General features: G+C 51.2%; 2 protein-coding genes across 17 annotated transcripts in view; one reads left to right on the forward strand and one right to left on the reverse strand.

Moving 5' to 3' along the window:
• Positions 1–18077, forward strand: part of CDC14B (cell division cycle 14B) — a 141363-nt gene that overhangs the window by 114047 nt on the left and 9239 nt on the right. For 3 of the 13 annotated variants that reach the window (XM_017871491.1, XM_017871495.1, XM_017871494.1), the window contains one exon: positions 3684–7381. The exons of 1 other annotated variant lie outside the window; for it this stretch is intronic. In XM_017871491.1, the coding sequence (XP_017726980.1) occupies positions 3684–3720 (37 nt within the window). In that variant the 3' untranslated portion in view covers positions 3721–7381. Of the gene's footprint in view, positions 1–3316; positions 3383–3683; positions 7382–10899; positions 12164–18077 lie in introns of those variants that run through there. 9 more of the 13 variants (XR_001885468.1, XR_001885469.1, XM_017871487.1 and 6 more) reach the window with 7 other exon arrangements.
• HABP4 (hyaluronan binding protein 4) overlaps positions 16150–18077 on the reverse strand; it is a 39840-nt gene continuing 37912 nt past the window's right edge. For all 4 annotated transcript variants that reach the window (XM_017871498.1, XM_017871499.1, XM_017871500.1 and 1 more), the window contains one exon: positions 16150–17478. In XM_017871498.1, the coding sequence (XP_017726987.1) occupies positions 17422–17478 (57 nt within the window). In that variant the 3' untranslated portion in view covers positions 16150–17421. The remainder of the gene's footprint in view (positions 17479–18077) is intronic.

The raw sequence follows: 18077 nt of genomic DNA on the forward strand, positions 1-18077 counted from the left end.
GAGCCAAGATTGTGCCATTGCACTCCATCCTGGGCCACAAGAGCGAAACTCCGTCTCAAAAAAAAAAAAAAATCAAATAAAAAGCCTTTTGTTGATGACAGTTAATTAGTTATTTTGACATGTCTTGAAGGGGCATATCCTTTTAGGTATGAGTGCATGAGTACTCAGGCTTTTTTTTTCTTTTTTTCTTTTTGACATGGAATTGCCCAGGCTGGGGTGCAATAGTGTTATCTCGGCTCACTGCAACCTTCGCCTTCCGGGTTCAAACCATTCTCCTGCCTCATCCTCCCAAGTAGCTAGGATTACTACTTGTGGGTGGCATGTGCCACCACACCTGGCTAATTTTTGTATTTTTAGTAGAGATGGGGTTTCACCATTTTGGCCAGGCTTATCTCAAACTCCTGATCTCAAATGATCCACCTGCCTCAGCCTCCCAAAGTACTGGGATTACAGGCATGAGCCACCACGCCTGGCCGCTCAGGTTTTTATTATAGCCCAGTGTGTCTTGCACATTTAATTCTGCTGTTTGCTGTTTTAGATTATGCTTTTTAGGTTACAGAGGAGTAGAGTCCGGGAGCCTGGCCGGTGTTTGCCAGGTCATACCGTCTTCCTTTGAGGGAAGAAGGGCTGGCCTTGCCTCTGTTTTTCTGTCTAGGTCTTGTTGCGTTTCCATGTCACTCTGGTGACCTGAACTCCTGCCTCTGTGGAGAAGTGGTCCCTGGTTGCAGCACGCGTCTGCCTGAGGCCCCTGGAAGGGATGATGTGAGGGTCCTAAGGGAGATTTCATAGCCAGTGATCTGGACTGAATGTTGAAATGGCCCAAAGCAGTTTCCAGGAATTTTGGATAGTTCTGAAAACCAAAAAGACTTCCTTTAAATTCCAGCATGGACTTTCAGAGATGATGTGGAGAGCAAAAGGAGCCTAACAGTGAGGATTAGCTGGGGCTCACCTTCCTCTAAGCGGGTTCTTTCTTTGTGCCTCTTTTGGGGCTTCGGCCTGTGTTCACATCACCTTACCTGTTATCCACCTGCAGCTTACAAAAGAAAAGCAAATAAATTATGTATAGATTTTAAGAATTGGAGTCAGCCAAGCTGTAGCCTGGAGCTTTTATCCTACTGAATATTGTTCATAATATCCTACTGAATATTGTTCATAATATCCTACTGCATCGTATTCTTTTCTGGTTGGAGGGTAATGAGGGAGTTCGTATGTTGGTGCATGGTCTGATTCTGGGCACAATAGTATGAGCTAAATTTGAATAAATTTAAAGTATTGAGTGAAATCTTTAAACAGCAGTAGAAAAAAAAAATGGAGCACCCTTTGGGGTCCTTTCATCCCTACCTGCAAGGCACCAGGGTTGCCAGTTCCTACTGGTTCGTCATCATCTCTGTGGCGCATAGGAACTTGACCTTCCATTTTCATGTTCCTTGGCATCCAGGAGGAAGACTCCACCCAAACTCGCTTTGCACTTAATTGGCGCTTTTGATTTTTGGGTTTACTGAGAGGCTCTTCAGCTTTGGGGAACTTTTCAAAACGTCAAAAGAGCAATTACTTGCAGCAGCTGAAAAAATAGGAGTGATGTCTTCACTGTTTGTCTTTGGGGAAAGGTGCCGCAGTTTCTCACAGAAGATGCCTGTCCCCTCGTGTATCCACTTGAAGCTGTGCCCCATCAAACCTGAATTTCATGTGACCACAGGTCTGGGACGGCCGCCAGGCAGCCTGTGTGGCCCTCGGTCCTGCCAGGGCTCTCTGTGGCACCTTCTCATTCCCTTCCCCGAGTCTGGAGAGGGAGGCGAGGGAGCTTCTCCACTTCCCACTTCCTGTTAGAGCTATAAATCCATGCTAACCTTTCTCTTTTAAGAATTAATAAATCCAGTGAGTAATTGGCTCCGTTGGATTGGCCTGTTTTCAGTGTTCTCACATGACCTCTCTGAAGAGCTGTCTTAGAACAGTCTTGGAAATTTCATCGTGCTCCGAGTGAGCCTGCAGCCGCCTCATTTGCTCGCATTCACTCATGTCTTCTGCAGCCCCTCCGCCAGTGCGTGTTTGTTAGCTTCTGCAGTTTCTTTTGGGCAGGCTCTTTTTTTAAAATGATAACCTCATTCATTTTCTAAGAAATCGTCATGTACAAGTTACTTTAACTCTTGAGTTGCATCACTGGGAGCCATTACTTTCTGCTGCAGCTGCCAAACCAAACCTAAGGTCCGGACTTTGGGGTGCTCTGTACCTAATTCTTCATGTTGCTGGGGTTGGGGAGAGAAATGCTCAGCTTCTTTCCTTAGCCTCTTTTTTTTTTTTTTTTTAAATGAGACAGAGTCTCACTCTGTCACCCAGGCTGGAGTGCCATGGTGCGATCTTAGCTCACTACAACCTCCACCTCCCAGGTTCAAGCGATTCTCCTGCCTCAGCCTCCTGCATAGCTGGGAATACAGGCGTGCACCACCACGCGTGGCTAAAAAACTTTTTCTGTATTTTTAGTAGAGATGAGGTTTCACCATGTTGGCCAGGCTGGTCTTGAACTCCTAACCTCAGGTGATCCACCTGCCTCGGCCTCTCAAAGTCCTGGGATTGCAGATGTGAGGCACCGCGCCCGGCCTCTTTCCTTAGCCTCTAAAACCACGAATGTTTTCAGGAGCCCTTCAGTTGGGAGCAGCTGCATCTAGGACCTCTGACTTCTTCAGTGTTCTCGGGTGGCTTTGCCGGTGTCACACTTGCCACTGCCTCTTGACCCTCAGAGCCTCAGATCTGGGTGCCTGTTCCATTGCTTCTGGGCGTTGACTTTTGGCTACTGCCATTGTCTCCAAAGTCCATCAGGAGAGGAGTCCCAGAAGGTTGTCCCTAAGTGTTTCTTGGTAAAATGCTGTTTCTCTCCAGTCTTTTAAAATATTAGTGATCCTTTGAAATTCCAGATATTTTCCCACTTGTCTCACCAGCTGACCTGGATCTTTTGGCTCAGTGCCCTGTTGGGATCTCTGCAAATGAAACGATCGATTCAAACGCTCCTCCTTGAAGAACGCAGCAGCAGCGTCAGGCGGGGCCCTCCAGATTGGGAGTGGTTTTTCTGACTCTTCTTTTGGTTTTGTTTTCTGAGAGTTGTTACTGACCTGGAAGTGTAGCGTCATAAACTGGGGAAGGAGAAAGAGAGGCAGGAGGAGAATCATGGAGTGCGGAGGCAGGTAGCCCGTGGGGTGTCTCCTGTGCTTGGCGGCGCTGGAAACCACTTAGGTGCCAGAGCTTTTTCTGTGACCAAATTCTGGCTTTTGAAATAACCCAGTAACAGTTCTCTATCTTTTCATTCTGCCTGCTCCTCCCCCAGCCTGGTTCCTCAGAGGGAAGGAAGGAGAACGAGTGCTTTGCAGCACGTGCCCCTGGCGGCATCATGGTACTTTCCTGGCCCTGCTGCCTCTGCCTGTCCGTCTTTTATGATTTTTATTTACTTGTATTGGTTTTTAAATTTCTGTTTTTTGCAGAACTGAACCTTTTCCTGCCTTTCTCCTGTTTGTCTTTCCTTTGTGGTTGACACTGTGTTGTCTTCTCCAAAGTATTTGTCGTTAGAAACTCACAGCAAGCGCATACTTTTTAGCATGTCAGCACTTTTATTATGTTGCCCTCCTTGTCTTTGATAACTGCCTGTGGACGCTGTGTAAACGTCATGGTAAAAATCCTTTTTTTTCCCCCTGTAGTCTCTCCATTTCAAGGACTAAAACAGTCTTGCGTTAAGTAAAAACCTGTGACCAGAGCTGAAGGAAGACTCTAGGAACTGAAAACTGCAGCAGAAATTAGCACAATTTGAAAACAAAACAAAATTGCAAAAGCCTTAGTTGCTTTCCACCTAAGAAGTCGATCAATGGAGAAAGTGTCCGCTGGAGTTTCGATAATGAACTTTGAGTTTGGGTGCAAGCGAAGGACTCAGAGAAGGGCCCAGCTCTCAAGCTGAACGACAAAAATGCTGTTGTAAATTTAGTCTCAGGTGTAAATACCCAGCCCTCTGGTTCCCAGGGAGCTGGCTGCTCTGAGGTGCACGTGTGTCTCTGTGATGGCAATCATTGTAGTTGCTGGCCTTCAGAAGAATTGAGGATCTGATGGAGGTTTTTTATGTATTTATTTTCTGTTCACCTTGTGACCCTGTGTCAAAATTTGTAAAGATACAAAAGGCATTACTGAGATGGTACTTTCTGTAATTTGATACTATTTGGCTTAATCATCTTCACCTATTTGTAATACTGTTGTAATGTTAACTCTGTTAAGTACCCAAGCTGCTTGTCTTCCACCAAAGAGTGCTTTATTAACAAGAATCTGTGAAAACCACATTTAAATACTGTTGCATGTTCTAAGACCAGATGGTTACCTTGGTAACCTAAAACTTGCAAGATAATATTAATGGTAGCTTTAGAAGACTCAGGAGGAGAAACTGACTTCAGAGTTGGAAGATGTTGCAAGTCATCCCTTTTTCTGTCCTTTAGGGACTGAAGAACTGGGAGGCTGCCCATTGTTTGGTGCCAGTCATACAAATTAAAATCATATTTCCTTCCTTGCATGGAAGAAACACAGTCAGTTATTCCCCTTGGAAACAGCAATCCCAAATAATGTCGGCTTAAAAAAAAGTTAACCGCTTTTTAGAGTCCTTCTCTGTAACATTGGATTTTTTTTTTTTTTTCTCCTTATGAGATCAGCCTAAGGCCATTGACGCAGCCTGCGATCTCAGTGACAATGATCTGCTTGTGGATCTCACTGTTGCCTTTGGTTAGGGAACACAACTAGTAACTCTGCAGAGTGCCTTCTCCCCCTACCCTACTGGAACACAGCAGAGTCTGTGCCATGAATGAAGCAGTTACAGAAAACAGAATTGATCTTGCTGCTTAAAAAAAAAAAAAAAAAAAAAGGCGGCGGGGGGACGGGAGCGGGGGGCAAAATAAAAGAATATTGTTAGTTCACACGCGTCAGTTTTCCTGATTCCACAAGAGTGGGTGGTGTTAATGATATGTTAACCGCCATTTTTGCCTGTGCTGGGAGACATGGAGAGGCCGAGTAATGTTGAACAGGCAGTAAGAAGCAAACGCCCTCTTCAAGCCATTCAAGGCGTGCGCCAGATCTAGTAGGCAACTCCATTTTAAGAAGCTGCCTTTTTCACAAAACTTCAAGAAATTAAAGCAGTTGGAAGAAACAAGTTAAAGTCTTTAATGCAGGAAGGAATTGAAAGGCAGTGCCTCCATTTTGGTGCACTTTCTTGGAAGAAAGTGTGAAAGTAACCGGCATCAGGAGAGATGGAAGATGCCGTGTTCTCAGCCAAACAAGCGACTCTTTCCCCGCCAGGCACTATGGGGTGGGGTCAGGCCAGCTTTTCAACACTGGGGACTGGATCACAGAAAAACAGTGGTTTTCTGTCCCTGGAAATGAATAGGCACACAGACCCCCTTGGCTGTGGGAAGACCACTCTTCAATAAGATGTGGGTGGGAGGAGGTACATTCCTTTTGCTGTTTTGAGCTGAGACAATGTAAATATTCAAACTGTGCCATGCATAAAGCATTGAATTCTCAGGGCACCTCTTCTTCCCCTTACCCTTTTTAAGGCCATCCGCTCCATAAATAATAATCCAGGTAGTTGTGAAAATCGCGCTTCCATCTGATCCCTTCTTAGTCTGGCTTTTCGTCCCGTCAGAACAAGTAAATGTAGGCGCCACAGCTCTTGTGAGTACGGTCTCCCTCACGGTGAACAAGCCTCCTGGTGTTTCGTCCAAGAAAAGGAAGGGTGTCAGCGGGACCACAGTCCTTTTTCATTTTATAAACTGCCTCTTCATGTTGCCTGCTCAAGTTTCCACCTATAATTGCTATCACTGTGGCTCTTTCTAAAAATCCTTCTATTTAACTGGTTCACTGAAATTAGTCATAGAAAACCTGTGATTTGGTGAAGAAGCATTCCTTGTAATAACCAAATGACTTGGGATGGTGTGCAGAGCAACAGTGTTACCTTATGGGGACCGTCTCTAGAATCCAGGAAGTGTGGGTCTGAGGGATGGAAAGTTCTTCCTGCTATGAAGGAGAGTGGATGCTTCCCCTCATCCCCAACTGAAACCACAAACACCCAGAATCTTCTGGGATTCTGACCTAGAGTCCTTGTTACAGAAGACCTTGTTGCTATGGAACATGAAACTGTGTCTGTCTGATGGAGAGATTCCCTTAACTTTAGAGCCTTAAATAGCCCTGAAAGTACACCGGGACGGTTTGCAATGGAATTAAAATTAGCAGCGCATATTTTTAGGTGCCCTTGAAGCTTTCTGGGGACTCAAAATTATCAAGAGTCAGGGACGGTCCGGAGGAAGAGCATCTGCAAAACTGGGTTCCTAGAAGTGCGGACGGACTTGGCTTGTTATAGAACTTGGTGGGGAGCGGCGCCTCGTGAGAGCTGAGTGGCCGGCGTGGCCAGTGCTTCCCGGCGGCGCGCGGCAGGGCTCTGCTGGCCTCCACAATTCACCTGTTCTGAGCTTGATGCCCCTAGCCTGTCCCTACCTCCTTCCTCCCTCCCCTCCAGCCCTCTCACAGGGTGATTGCTACCTCTCTCTTGGGCCCAGGCGAGTGTTAGAGGAGTTCCCAAGCGTTGTCACACCGGCCGATGGCCTGGGCTTGTGCGTGGCCCGAGGGCTGTCCTGAGGCCTTCCCTTTTCCCGGCACCGTCCGAGCCACAGAGGCAGTGCACTCATTGGATGTCTGTTCTTAACATGGCTTCTCTTTCCACATTCAAAAAAAGAATCAGTATTGCATTTTGGAAAGCAGTGCTCATCAAAAGCAACTTTTAAAACCTATTTTATTGTTCCTTGAAATGTTCTCTCCCGCTGAAACTGCCCTGGAGAGGCGAGCTGCTGCCCTTCCATTTCCCCACATCAGGGTATTCTCCACGTCACTGAGCGGAGATGACTCCAGATGTGTTTAAAGACTGGACAATTCACCTATACTGTGTAGGAAATTACCTCCTTAATTACCTGGTAGAACTGTCAGCAGACATGTTCATCCGATGATAGTACTGCAGTTTTCTAGTAATCATTTGCAGACTTTTATCTAACCTGCACTCATGTACAGATTATTAAAAGTTTTAAAATGTAACTGATCAGTATTGATCAATCATTGTCTTGATTTTTTTTTACAGTGTATATTTCTAATCATGTTTTTTAAAGCCAAGAGAACTGGTTGAATGAATGTTTATTTTCCTGAAGGTATTTTTAAGATAAAGCTTCCTAATGGCCTGTAAACTTTGCATATGTGTGTAGTTTGATACATATTGTCACATTGGAAAATCTTGTGAGTTGTAACTGGTTTTATAAAAAATATCGAATAGTGGAAATTGTATAATTACAATCATGTAATTAAAAGTATTAACCCAACAGCCTTTTTGTTTACTGTGTTACTTACCAGGCATTTTGAATTCTGGTAGGCAGTGGGTTAGAACATAAAGCAGAGGTAACCCGGCGTCTGTGTAAGTCTTCTAGGATGGCCATAATGGAATACCCCAGACTGGATGGCTGACATATAAGTTTGTTTCCTCACGGTTCTGGAGGCTGCATGTCCACGACCAAGCTGTGGGCGGGCTTGGTTTCTCCAACGGCCTCTCTCCTGGGCTTGCGGGCACTGCCTCCTTGCGGGGCATCTCTCTGGTGCCTGCGGGGCCCTGGTACCTCTTCCCCTCCACTCCCCTTTCAAGAGGACACCAGTCAGATTGGATCGGGGCCCACCGATGGCCTCGTTGTAACTTCACCACCTCGTTAAAGGCCCCGTGTCCACATAGAGCCACATCTCAAGGGGCTGGGGTTAGGGCTTTAGCGTTTGAATCTGGAAGTTAGTCCAGCCCCCTTCTGTAGGGTAAAGTGGTGAACTGGAGGCGCTCCTCCATTCCTCACACCCCAGCACCAGCTCACACGACACAAAGCTTTGACTTTCTGGAGACCTCTGAGGATAAGACTCAAGTCAGTCAGGCCCTTGGGATCCTGCAGGGCATTTTGCCTGCCAAGGGCAGGCAGCACCGGCCCCAGCACCCTCCCCAGCTTGCGGTCCAACCCCAGACGCCAGCCCCCGTGCCCTCTACCTGCCCTGCCTCTGGTGCCAGGCAGGACCCCAAGGGCCCATTGTCCATACCTCATACACAACTTAGTGCTGAGACTCAAGACCCTGTGTTCTGTTGAGTTCTATCCAGTTCTCCCAAGGAGCTGTGCTTGAATTCACACTGGGATACAAGTGTCCAAAGTAAAAAACCAGAGACCGGCCTTCTCACCCCTCTCCCGACTCCCCACCACACATGACCCTCCAGACTGTGTGTTTGCAGACCCTGGCTCTGTGGGAGCTGTGGCCTCTCCCTGCCCCTCCATGGCGTCCCCTGAGGCCGCTAGAGCTCAGGCAGCTGGCGCCACCACGCTGCTCTGTGAAGTCCCTGAGTGCTGCCAAGGGGCTGGCTTGGAGGCAGTGCTTGAGATGAAACCACGAGCCATGTCTGTTCCTCCCAGGGGGCTTTGTCTTCCAGGCCTGTCAGGGGGAGGCAGCAGGCTGCGGGGACCCCTAGTCCTTAAGAGACTTAACTCCTTCCCTGTCATCTAGAACCACTCTGACCAGGGCCCAGCCAGCATGTGTGGGATGTACGATCTCCTCTGCTTCCATTGCTGAAGTGAAATGGAAATGAAAAGAATTCCTACCTCTGCAGTTAGTATGAGAGTTAAAATAACACATGGAAATTGCTTAGAACAGTATCGGGGCATATCTTTAAATTCACTACTTTGTCATATATTTTAGGTCATTTTCTCTAGATAACTGGGGAAAGAATGACTGATAGATTACGGTCCCTCAGTTTCTGATATTTTTGGTACCTGCAGCAGCATTTTATGCACGGGTAATGGTGTAAACATTTAAAAAGAGGTCACGTAAACTATTTTGCCTTGAAGTGGGGACCCACGCATAGAAGGTAAGTCTCGAGAATCGTTGTTCAGAGGCAAACCTGGGCCATGGGAGGGGAGATTCAAGGGCCCCTGCCCGCCGCCTCTCAATGGACTGAAATGCAAGTTGCTGTGGAAAGAGCAAGTCCCATTGGGCGTATCTTGCCCCAGCTCCGCCACTTCTGCAGCCTTGGGGACCCTTGATCTACTGGCCGAGCCTCACTTTGTTCAGTGCTTCATTTGGACTAGCGAGCGCCTAGCGTTTGATTTAACAGAAGTACATGGCTGTGCCTTAGCTGGGGGAGTGTGACATCCACTCTGCTGTCTCCCTCCTCCCTGTGTCTAAGTGCAGCTGTGGGCGCATTGGAAAGGAGCATCTAGGGAGGAATTCTCCACGAACACGACCTGGAGCTCCTCTGTAGTGTGCCCTGACTAGCTGTCACGCATTCCCGGTTGTCGGCCAGGAGGGCACCGCATCCGTGTTCTACAGAAATTCTTCCTGGGCGGTGCTGGCTATTTCCTTACGATAAATTCTTACAAAGGGGATTTCTGGGTCAAAAATGTGTAAGATGTTAAAGCTTTTGCTGTACACTGTGAAAAAGCAGCTTGAGTAGAATTGTTGAGAGCATGCATTCTGGGCCCAGGCTGTTTGCAAACCTGAGCGCTGCCACTTCGATCTGGGCAGAGTGATTTAGGCTCCCTAACCCCGTTCCTTCTCTGAAGTGGGGATGGCGACATCCCTCTTACGGGGTTGTGTGAGGATGAAATGAGTAGTTAATGTTTTCATGGCTGAGAACAAGTGTCTGGCACACGCTAAGAGCTATGTATATGGTGCCTGATAACAACAATGTTGTCCAGGCGAAGTGTGGAAATGCACAGTCGCCGCTGCCCGCTCCTCTCCGGTTGGCAGCTGCTGGGACGCCGGTGAGCTGCTCGGTGAAGAGCAGGACGCTGGCCTCAGCGCGTGGGCCGCGCCCACTGTCCTGCTGCATGTCGCCCTGGCTTTCGCTTTTGCACATTGACGTTGGGCATTTTGTCTTCCAAGCGGGTGGCACAGCCTGCCCTTACGCCCTCGCCTCGCCGTCGCTATCCGTTCACTGGGGGAGACGTGGATCCCCTGAGCAAAGCCTTCCGGGTTCCTCCCCAGCACCTCGGGGGTCCCTGGCCCGAGTGGGAGTGGGGGCCTCCCGCCTCGAGCCCCGCCTGACCGGCAGCAAGTCTGCCTGGCTTTGCGGCTGCCGGACGACGCGTGCTCTGTCTACACCGAAGGAGGCCCCGCGGGCCCAAGCCTGCTTGTCATGGGGGAGAGGCCTCGGCGTGCGTGGGAGGCGGCCGTGGGCTTTGGGAGTCGTGGACTCGGGGGGGACGGTGGCTCCTCCCGGGCCTGGTGTGTCTCCGGATTAAACGAGGTGTCTTTTCAGGCGGGGCGGTTCTCCCGGGCGCGGGACTCCGGGGCTGCTGCTGCGCAGCCGGGACCGGCTCACTCGCTTCCAGGGCGGCTTGTCCGGGGCGCACGCAGGACAGAGGAGCCGCCACGCTGCTCTCTGGGGCCGGAGGGCGGAGGAAGGGGCCGGAGGAAGGGGCGTCTCGGAGGGAGGCGCGAGACGGGTCCCCGGGAGCGGGTCGGCCGCGCCTCCTCCAGCGGGGACTTCGGGGTGGCCTGGGCGGTGGAGCCAGCGGGTCCCCCCCGTGCCTGCGCCTGGAGTGCGGGGCCAGCCGGGGCCCAGCCGGAGCGAGACGCACGGGGCGCCCTGGCAGGCCCGCGGTTGGCATGTCCCCAAGCAGCCGCTGAGTGTCCACCCAGCACTCACTGGCCAGGCTGGAGGGTGGCGGCTCGCGGCCGTTCTGGGCCCCAACCCAAGTTTGCCTTGCGGTTGAGCGTTAGCGGCCGAGGAAACGAGGCTTTGCCGTCCACACACACTCAAGCCCTGAGACAGGCCCTGTGGCGGTGGTAAGTACAGCCCTGTCCATCTCCTCCCTTTTCCAGCGATGGTTGGCTGTCCCAGGCTGTCACCTTTCTAGACCGGCTTCTCATCTGGCTGGGGATCCACAGGGACTAGACCTGCGGGGAAGGTCTCTCCTGGACGCGCCCGTTGCCCACCGCAAGTTCTCTCCAGGTGCAATTGAGGCCTCTCAGCAGGTGTGTCTGCCTTGTTCTTCCACTGGGTATTGAGCCGTCAGCCCAGGGCCTTGCTGTAGGTGTGCCTGGGCGTGACTGAGTTGGGAATGGCCAGGCTGACACCCGCCCTGGTTTGGTAGCAGGCCCGTTCCAGGCGCAGCAGGGCAGTGCTGCTGACACTTTCTTAGGCTAGGAGCCCCTGTGAGATGATCTGATGGAAGCTGAGACCCCTCCATCTCCCCAGAAAAGTTCGCACCAAATTTTTGAAGGCTGCATCGACGGGTCAACTTACTGGCTTGTTGGCTGTCGCCACACACCCCAGGTGTGCTGTTTGTACAGATGCTGTGTGGAGGGCGCCCCCGGAGGTGTGCAGTGAAGGCAGGGTCTATTCATCAATCAGCAACACCCCCGCAGCCTCACCCTGCCTGGGCCTGCCAGGGAGCCTCAGTAAAAATTCCCAGGGCATCTTCTGCCTTGGTCACAGCGACCCACTTCCCCAAGCATGTCCCTCATAGGCCACATGGTGTTCCCATTTCTCCTGCTTTCTCTCCACCTTCCTCTTCCTGAAAACTTCCCCAGCGTCACCACTGGCTCCACCTCCATCCTCTCACCAGCAAAACATGCAAGTTGTGGTCAGTTCACTTAGAACTTGCCTCGGATACTTTTGTTTTCCTCACTGTGGCTCTGCCGCAAGACCAGTGGCAGGTATCCATGTGGGCCGCCAGGACAGTTGTGCAGGTTGTTCATCGCACAACTCGAGTGCCAGGCACACTGAAGTCAATGTGAGTCAGCTCCTGGGGGGTGGGCAGCACACAACATGGGTGCCCAGATAGGGCAGCCTTGCTGGAGGTGCCGTCAGTCCCTTTGCAGGGTGGTGGTTCTTGAGGAGAAATGTCTGACCCTACCTTAGCATCTGAGAGCATTTGAGACTCTCAGCAGCCCCGTGGGGTTTACGTACAAGTTGATGCCACACGACAGGCGCTCCTTACCTTACAAATGGCTTTGAGCTCCCAAAGTTATGTAATTCAGCCCTCTGGGATTGGGCACAGTTTTGTAAAGAAACACTGCTCAGGCCAGGTGCAGTAGCTCACGCCTGTAATCCCAGCACTTTGGGAGGCTGAGGCAGGTGGAACATGAGGTCAGGAGATTGAGACCATTCTGGCCAACACGGTGAAACCCCGTCTCTACTAAAAATACAATTAGCCGGCTGTGGTGGCGGGCGCCTGTAGTCCCAGCTACTTGGGAGGCTGAGGCAAGAGAATGACGTGAACCCGGGAGGGAGGAAGGGAAAGAGAAAGAAAGAAAAGGAAGGAAGGGGCCGGGCGCAGTGGCTCAAGCCTGTAATCCCAGCACTTTGGGAGGCCGAGACGGGCAGATCACGAGGTCAGGAGATCGAGACCATCCTGGCTAACACAGTGAAACCCCGTCTCTACTAAAAAAAAAAAATACAAAAAAACTAGCCGGGCGAGGTGACGGGCACCTGTAGTCCCAGCTACTCGGGAGACTGAGGCAGGAGAATGGCATGAACCCAGGAGGCGGAGCTTGCAGTGAGCTGAGATCATGCCACTGCACTCCAGCCTGGGCAACAGAGCAAGACTCCATCTCAAGGAAAAAAAAAAAAAGAAAGAAAAGGAAGGGAAGGAAAGGAATAAAGAAACGGTGCTCAGATGGCAGTGGTTCCCTGCTTCTCCCCACAGAGGCCTGATTGGCCCAAGGTGTAGCTGGGAGGGGTGTGAGAACATTTGCAATCTGGTTAGAGAAATTCTTGTCATCTGGAGTCCAAGGAAACTTTGTGGCCCAGGCAGAGGCTTTCCAGGAGCAACCAGGAGATGTGCAGAAAAGCTGGACTGGGCAAAGCAGGCAGGAGCCGCTAGGCCCTTTAGGCCTAGGGAGCCAAGTTTTAGTCCCATCCCGTTTGCATGGAGAATACCTGAGGGGGGCCCCTCTGCACTGCTGTGGTGTGCAGTACCCTGCTAGGCACCATGGCCATCTCCACATGGCTCGGAGTGACTGAGCACAGAGGCACACGGCAAACACTCCATGTCTCCTTTCATCCCCTGCTGAGGTACAGGCGTCCCTTTTCCTGTCCTGTCTCCTAACAGCTTTGCCCAAGGGACTAGTCCTTTCACTGGAAATTTCAGGAGTGTGTAGAAAGGATGTGGGGCTCAGGGACTGAATCTGGTTTCAGCTTCTGCCTGCCCTAAATAGTAGCCAGGCAACAAGGAAGACAGCGTCCTTCCCTGACTGTAAAATGACAAGGCATGACAAGACAGGACTCCCAAGCTCTCAAGCAAATGCTCTGCTCCTTTGGTCACCAGGCTTTGCCATAGGTGCCGGGGGAAAGCGGGTGGGTTCGGTAACCAGGCTTTGCCATAGGTGCCGGGGGAAAGCGGGTGGGTTCGGTAACCAGGCTTTGCCATAGGTGCCGGGGGAAAGCGGGTGGGTGGAGGGGCATCCTTCGGAAGACTTTTCTTTGAAAAGGCAGCACTGGTGTGGAGGGGAGCACCTGGGGTCGTAGTGGGGCGTGACTGGGGACAGCGATGAGGTGGTGGAATGAGGTGGTGATCAGCATGGTCCACGTGACCAGGCTTTGGAGGAAAATGCAGTTACAAGGCAGTTCTGCACTTGAAGAGATGAGGTTTTTCTCTGTCACCCAGGCTGGAGTGCAGTGGCATGATCATAGCTCACTGTAACCTCAAACTCCTGGGCTCAAGCCATCCTCCTGCCTCAACTTCTCGGCCCCTTCCCAGAGTAGCTATGACTACAGGTGTGTGCCACCCACCTAATTTTAAAATTCATGGTAGATACACGGTCTTACTGTGTTGCTCAGGCTGGTCTTGAACTCGTGGCCTCAAGCAATCCTCCCACCTCAGCCTCCCAAAGTATTCTAGGCGTGGGCCACCATGCCCAGTCTGGTTTTGGACTTTTATCTGTATCCTATTTGATAATAAAAAGGTTTTAACATATTCCTGCGTTTTTCCTTCCTCATTCCCTTTTCCACACCTCCTCATCCTCCACAGCACAGGCCCCTGTGGGACACAGACAGGCCAAAGCCTCCCATGCCCTCAGCCCACCCCAGGTTGTCCGAAGCAGCCATGAGTGTCGGGAGGGTTCAGGGAAGGCTGTTCACATGGGCCATGATCCTTGCAGAAGGCGGAGAGGAGACAGCAGCAGCCAAAGGAAATGAGCAAATCTATCTTCCGCATCTACAGCGGAGGCCGCAGTGTGGAGAGGGCAGGCAGGCCCACTGCTGCTGAGAACAGGGCAGGCACAGGCAGCTCCCGTGCTGCCTTTCTCAGCTTCGGAGACAGGCCCAGCTGCCCCAAAGCACCTGCCAGCACCGCGCAGCAGTTTCAGAGGATGGCAATGTCTTTCCCGTGAAGCGCGTGTGCGCTGGAATGGCGCGGACTTGCTGATAACAGAAGGAGATGGTCTGAAGTCCGACCAGCACAGGGAAGGAGGATGGCTGGCTCAGAGGGGCCCACCTTGCGTGGAATGAAAATGCCAAAGGCTCATGAGCAACATTAGGCTAGAGGGCTCTTGTTCAAAGCATCCACATCTGACTTCGGAGGCATTTCCAGCCGGCAGCACTGTGTCCAACCTGCCTCTTCCCAGACTTGTCTGACAGGCAGCTTAGGCTTTCATCCCAAGTCGAGTACTGATCCCTCTTGGGCAGCACCTCCCTTTTTATTTTTTCTTCCAAAGACAAAGAGTCTCACTCTTGTTGCCCACCCTGGAGTGCAGTGGCACGATCTCGGTTCACTGCAACCTCCGTCTCCTGGGTTCAAGCAATTCTCCTGCCTCAGCTTCCTGAGGAGCTGGGATTACAGGTGCCTGCCACCATGCCCGGCTAATTTCTGTATTTTTAGTAGAGACAGGGTTTCCCCATGTTGGCCAGCCTGGTCTTGAACTCCTGACCTCAAGTGATCTGCCTGCCTTGGCCTCCCAAAGTGCTGGGATTACAGGCATGAGCCACCGCGCCCCAGCCAAGCACCCCCATCTCCAGAAGATCTGGTCCCTCAGCCCAGTTACTGCGGGGCGGCTTTCCCCGCCTGGTGCCAGGCTGTGCGCAGCAGCTCCAGGACCTCCCCCTGAGCTAAGTCTTCAGGAGCTGCCCTAGCGGCACAACTCAGACACCCCTGAGGCCCAGCAGTCACCTCCTGGTTCAGACATGATCCAGTCCGGCCTGGGCCTGGCTAACCAACTCAAACTTGCTTGACTTCCACTTTTCAGAAGACTTGGGGACGACAATCCTCATGGGCGTCCTTCATGGGGTTAATCTGCTTGAGTCTAAGTCGCCAGAAACGTGGTGCCCTGGGTGCGCTGCCCCAGGACATGTCCATGCCCACGTCACAAGCTCCTCTGACGGAGGAGTCTGCCCGGGGCACTGTGGTCCAAAAGGTCCTGCCACCTCTGTATCTGGCTGTCCCTACGGCATGCTGGTGACACCCCCCTGCCCTTCGCTTCTGTCTTCCCTGGCTTCTCTGGGGCACGTAGGGCTATGTACAACCTGGCACAATCCAGAAAGAGCGCAAACAAAACTCCTACATCCAGGCACAAGACCAAGTCAGCAAGAGCTAGCCCTGGTAAGCAAACACTGCCCATTACAGGTTCAGAACATGCACCGGATTCCCCAAAACTGTCTTCAACCACATGACTCAACAGCTCTATGGGATAGGAGCTGTCAGTGTTTTCGCAACTGCAACATTAAACCAACTGCTATGGGCTTTTCAAGTAGTATTCACAACACTGAAGGAAAGTTTCTTCAAATGGATCTCTGGCTAATCGTCAAAGCCACGGTTAGGCAAAATGACAGTGTGACAGCTTCAAAGCCACTGAGTCATGACGCAGCCCCGATGTTGTACCAGCTAGGTTCAGATTCTGGAAATCAGGGCGCTTGCATCCATTGCCTTTTCCATGAAAAGGAAGAAAACACTCAGTTGATAAACCTTAGTACTCAGATAATAATTTAATAAGAGACCAAAAGTAGGCTCTCACCCAAAGCAGACATCCTTAACTGACCCTAACGTGTATGGATTCAGCTTTGATTATTCAACAAAATCCTGACTGACTGGTGTGGCCTGAGAGTAACCAAAGGACTGTTTTCTCTACACAAAGTCAAGAGCGAATACCAACCTTTATTTGCACGTGGCTTCCAGTTCAAAGCCACCTGAGACAGTGTGGCAAGGTGGGAAAAAGCACAGATCCCGGGACCGAGGTTCAGATTCCATCTCAAGCGAGCATACGAACTGTGTGACAACAGGGAAAGCAGGGAGAGCAACACCCCAGCTTCTAGCAGCTCTACAGCTGCCTGGACCTGCAGGCCCTCCTAGGCCCACGTCCTCCCCAGCACAGTGTGTGCTTTTGGGCGTGTGGCTCTGGGTCCAGCTCTGTTCAGCGGGGGACTCCAGGTGAATTACTGAACCTCTGAGGTGCACCCCCAACCCCAAACTTTCACCAAAAGCCATAAAGAGGAACTCTAGAACTGGGGCCAGGACTGAGTGAGAAAAACTGCTCCTAAGTGCTTAATAAATACTAGTTATTTACAACTTTTGCCCAAGCCAAAGGCGGAGGCCTTTGTACACAGCTGCCAAACTGACACTAGCTCTGCAGAAGAAAAGGCTGCAGTATTTGCTTTTGCCATGGTCCCTTTCCATTTGACTGGCAGGTTAAATAACATGGTTTTTAAAGTCATATACTCAATATTCTTCCTAAAAACCACCCAAACACTAGCTGTGTGTGTGCACACACACAGAAACCAGGAGGTAGTTTAAATCACAATTAAAAATCAACACTTTCTCTGATTCTGTGTCACAGAGTGGTGGCCAGTGGCTACACGATAGCGATTTTTAAATGACTGGTTAAGTGAAAACCAGAAAGGAAAATATTCCAGGAGAGTAGATAACATTTACAAGTAAACAGTAAGTACAATTGTATTTTAATTTCTTGGTCTCTGAAAACTCAGCTGTGACTGCTTTCCATGAACAGTTCCAGTTCTGTGCGTTTCCTCTTATGCTAAAGGCACAGCCTCCGGGAATCTCCTGCTTCCTAAGAGTCTCCGTGGAGTCTATTTGACAACCTCCTTTCCCTCCACACTCCCGCGGAGGAGTCTATACTATCTCTTATGTACAGTTTACACATTATTACTGAACTTCATTTGAAATTCCTTCAGTAAAAACACAGTCACCATTCTTCACCTTCTTGGGAAAGGGCCTGCTCTCAAGCCTCTGGAGAAGCCCCTCTAACAGCCCAGCCCGAAAAAGTGCGACAAATTCACACAACATGGGAAAAGCAACATCTATTGTTCTCAGAGTCCGACTCTCTTGGCCCAGCCGGAAAAGCCTCCACGGGTGTGCAACACGGCTCCGCGGTGCCGGGACACAGGCTCTTTCAAGACAGCGCAGGGAAGTCTTCGGGGTCATCCGGGTTGGGGGCGACATCTTGCATCTAAAGAAGAAAAGACATACTTTGAAATCCACTGCCTCTTCATCCATTCCCAGTATCCCAATGGGATAACAAGGGCCTGGCACCAACGCTGAGGGGCCTGCATTAGAGGCAGGATCCACAGTGGGAAGGGGAGAGGGACAGGTCACTGCTAACCCAGGAAAGCACAGCTCCCTCCCACACAGGCCTCCGGTCTCCTCGAAAAAGGAGCGGCCTCCCTTCCTATGTCCTGCAAGCTCTTACTGGGGGGCTCTGCATGGGCACGTCCTTCGTCGAGTCAACAGAACGGTTACTGCGTGCCAGGTACTGGAGGGAGGAGGAGGAGCACAGACAGTGCCTATCCTCGGGGAGCTCATGGCGCTGGAGAAACTGACCATCGAGTCAGGAGCTTCACTAACGTCCTGGGAGGGAGGGGCCACAGGAGGGCCGTCCAGTGCAATTTGATGGCAAAGTGGACACCGAGGTCAGGCAAGGTTTTGTGGGAAGAGAAGGTTCTCCCTGGGAGGAACCTCAATGGATAAGCAAAGGGAACAAGGACCTGGACTGGGAAACAGTGTGGCCTGATGGGGGCAGGGGTGGCCCTGAGGGCTCTTCTTGGGGGG

Source organism: Rhinopithecus bieti, unplaced genomic scaffold (genome assembly GCF_001698545.2).
Source record: "Rhinopithecus bieti isolate Rb0 unplaced genomic scaffold, ASM169854v2 scaffold_6063, whole genome shotgun sequence".
NCBI lineage: Eukaryota > Metazoa > Chordata > Mammalia > Primates > Cercopithecidae > Rhinopithecus > Rhinopithecus bieti.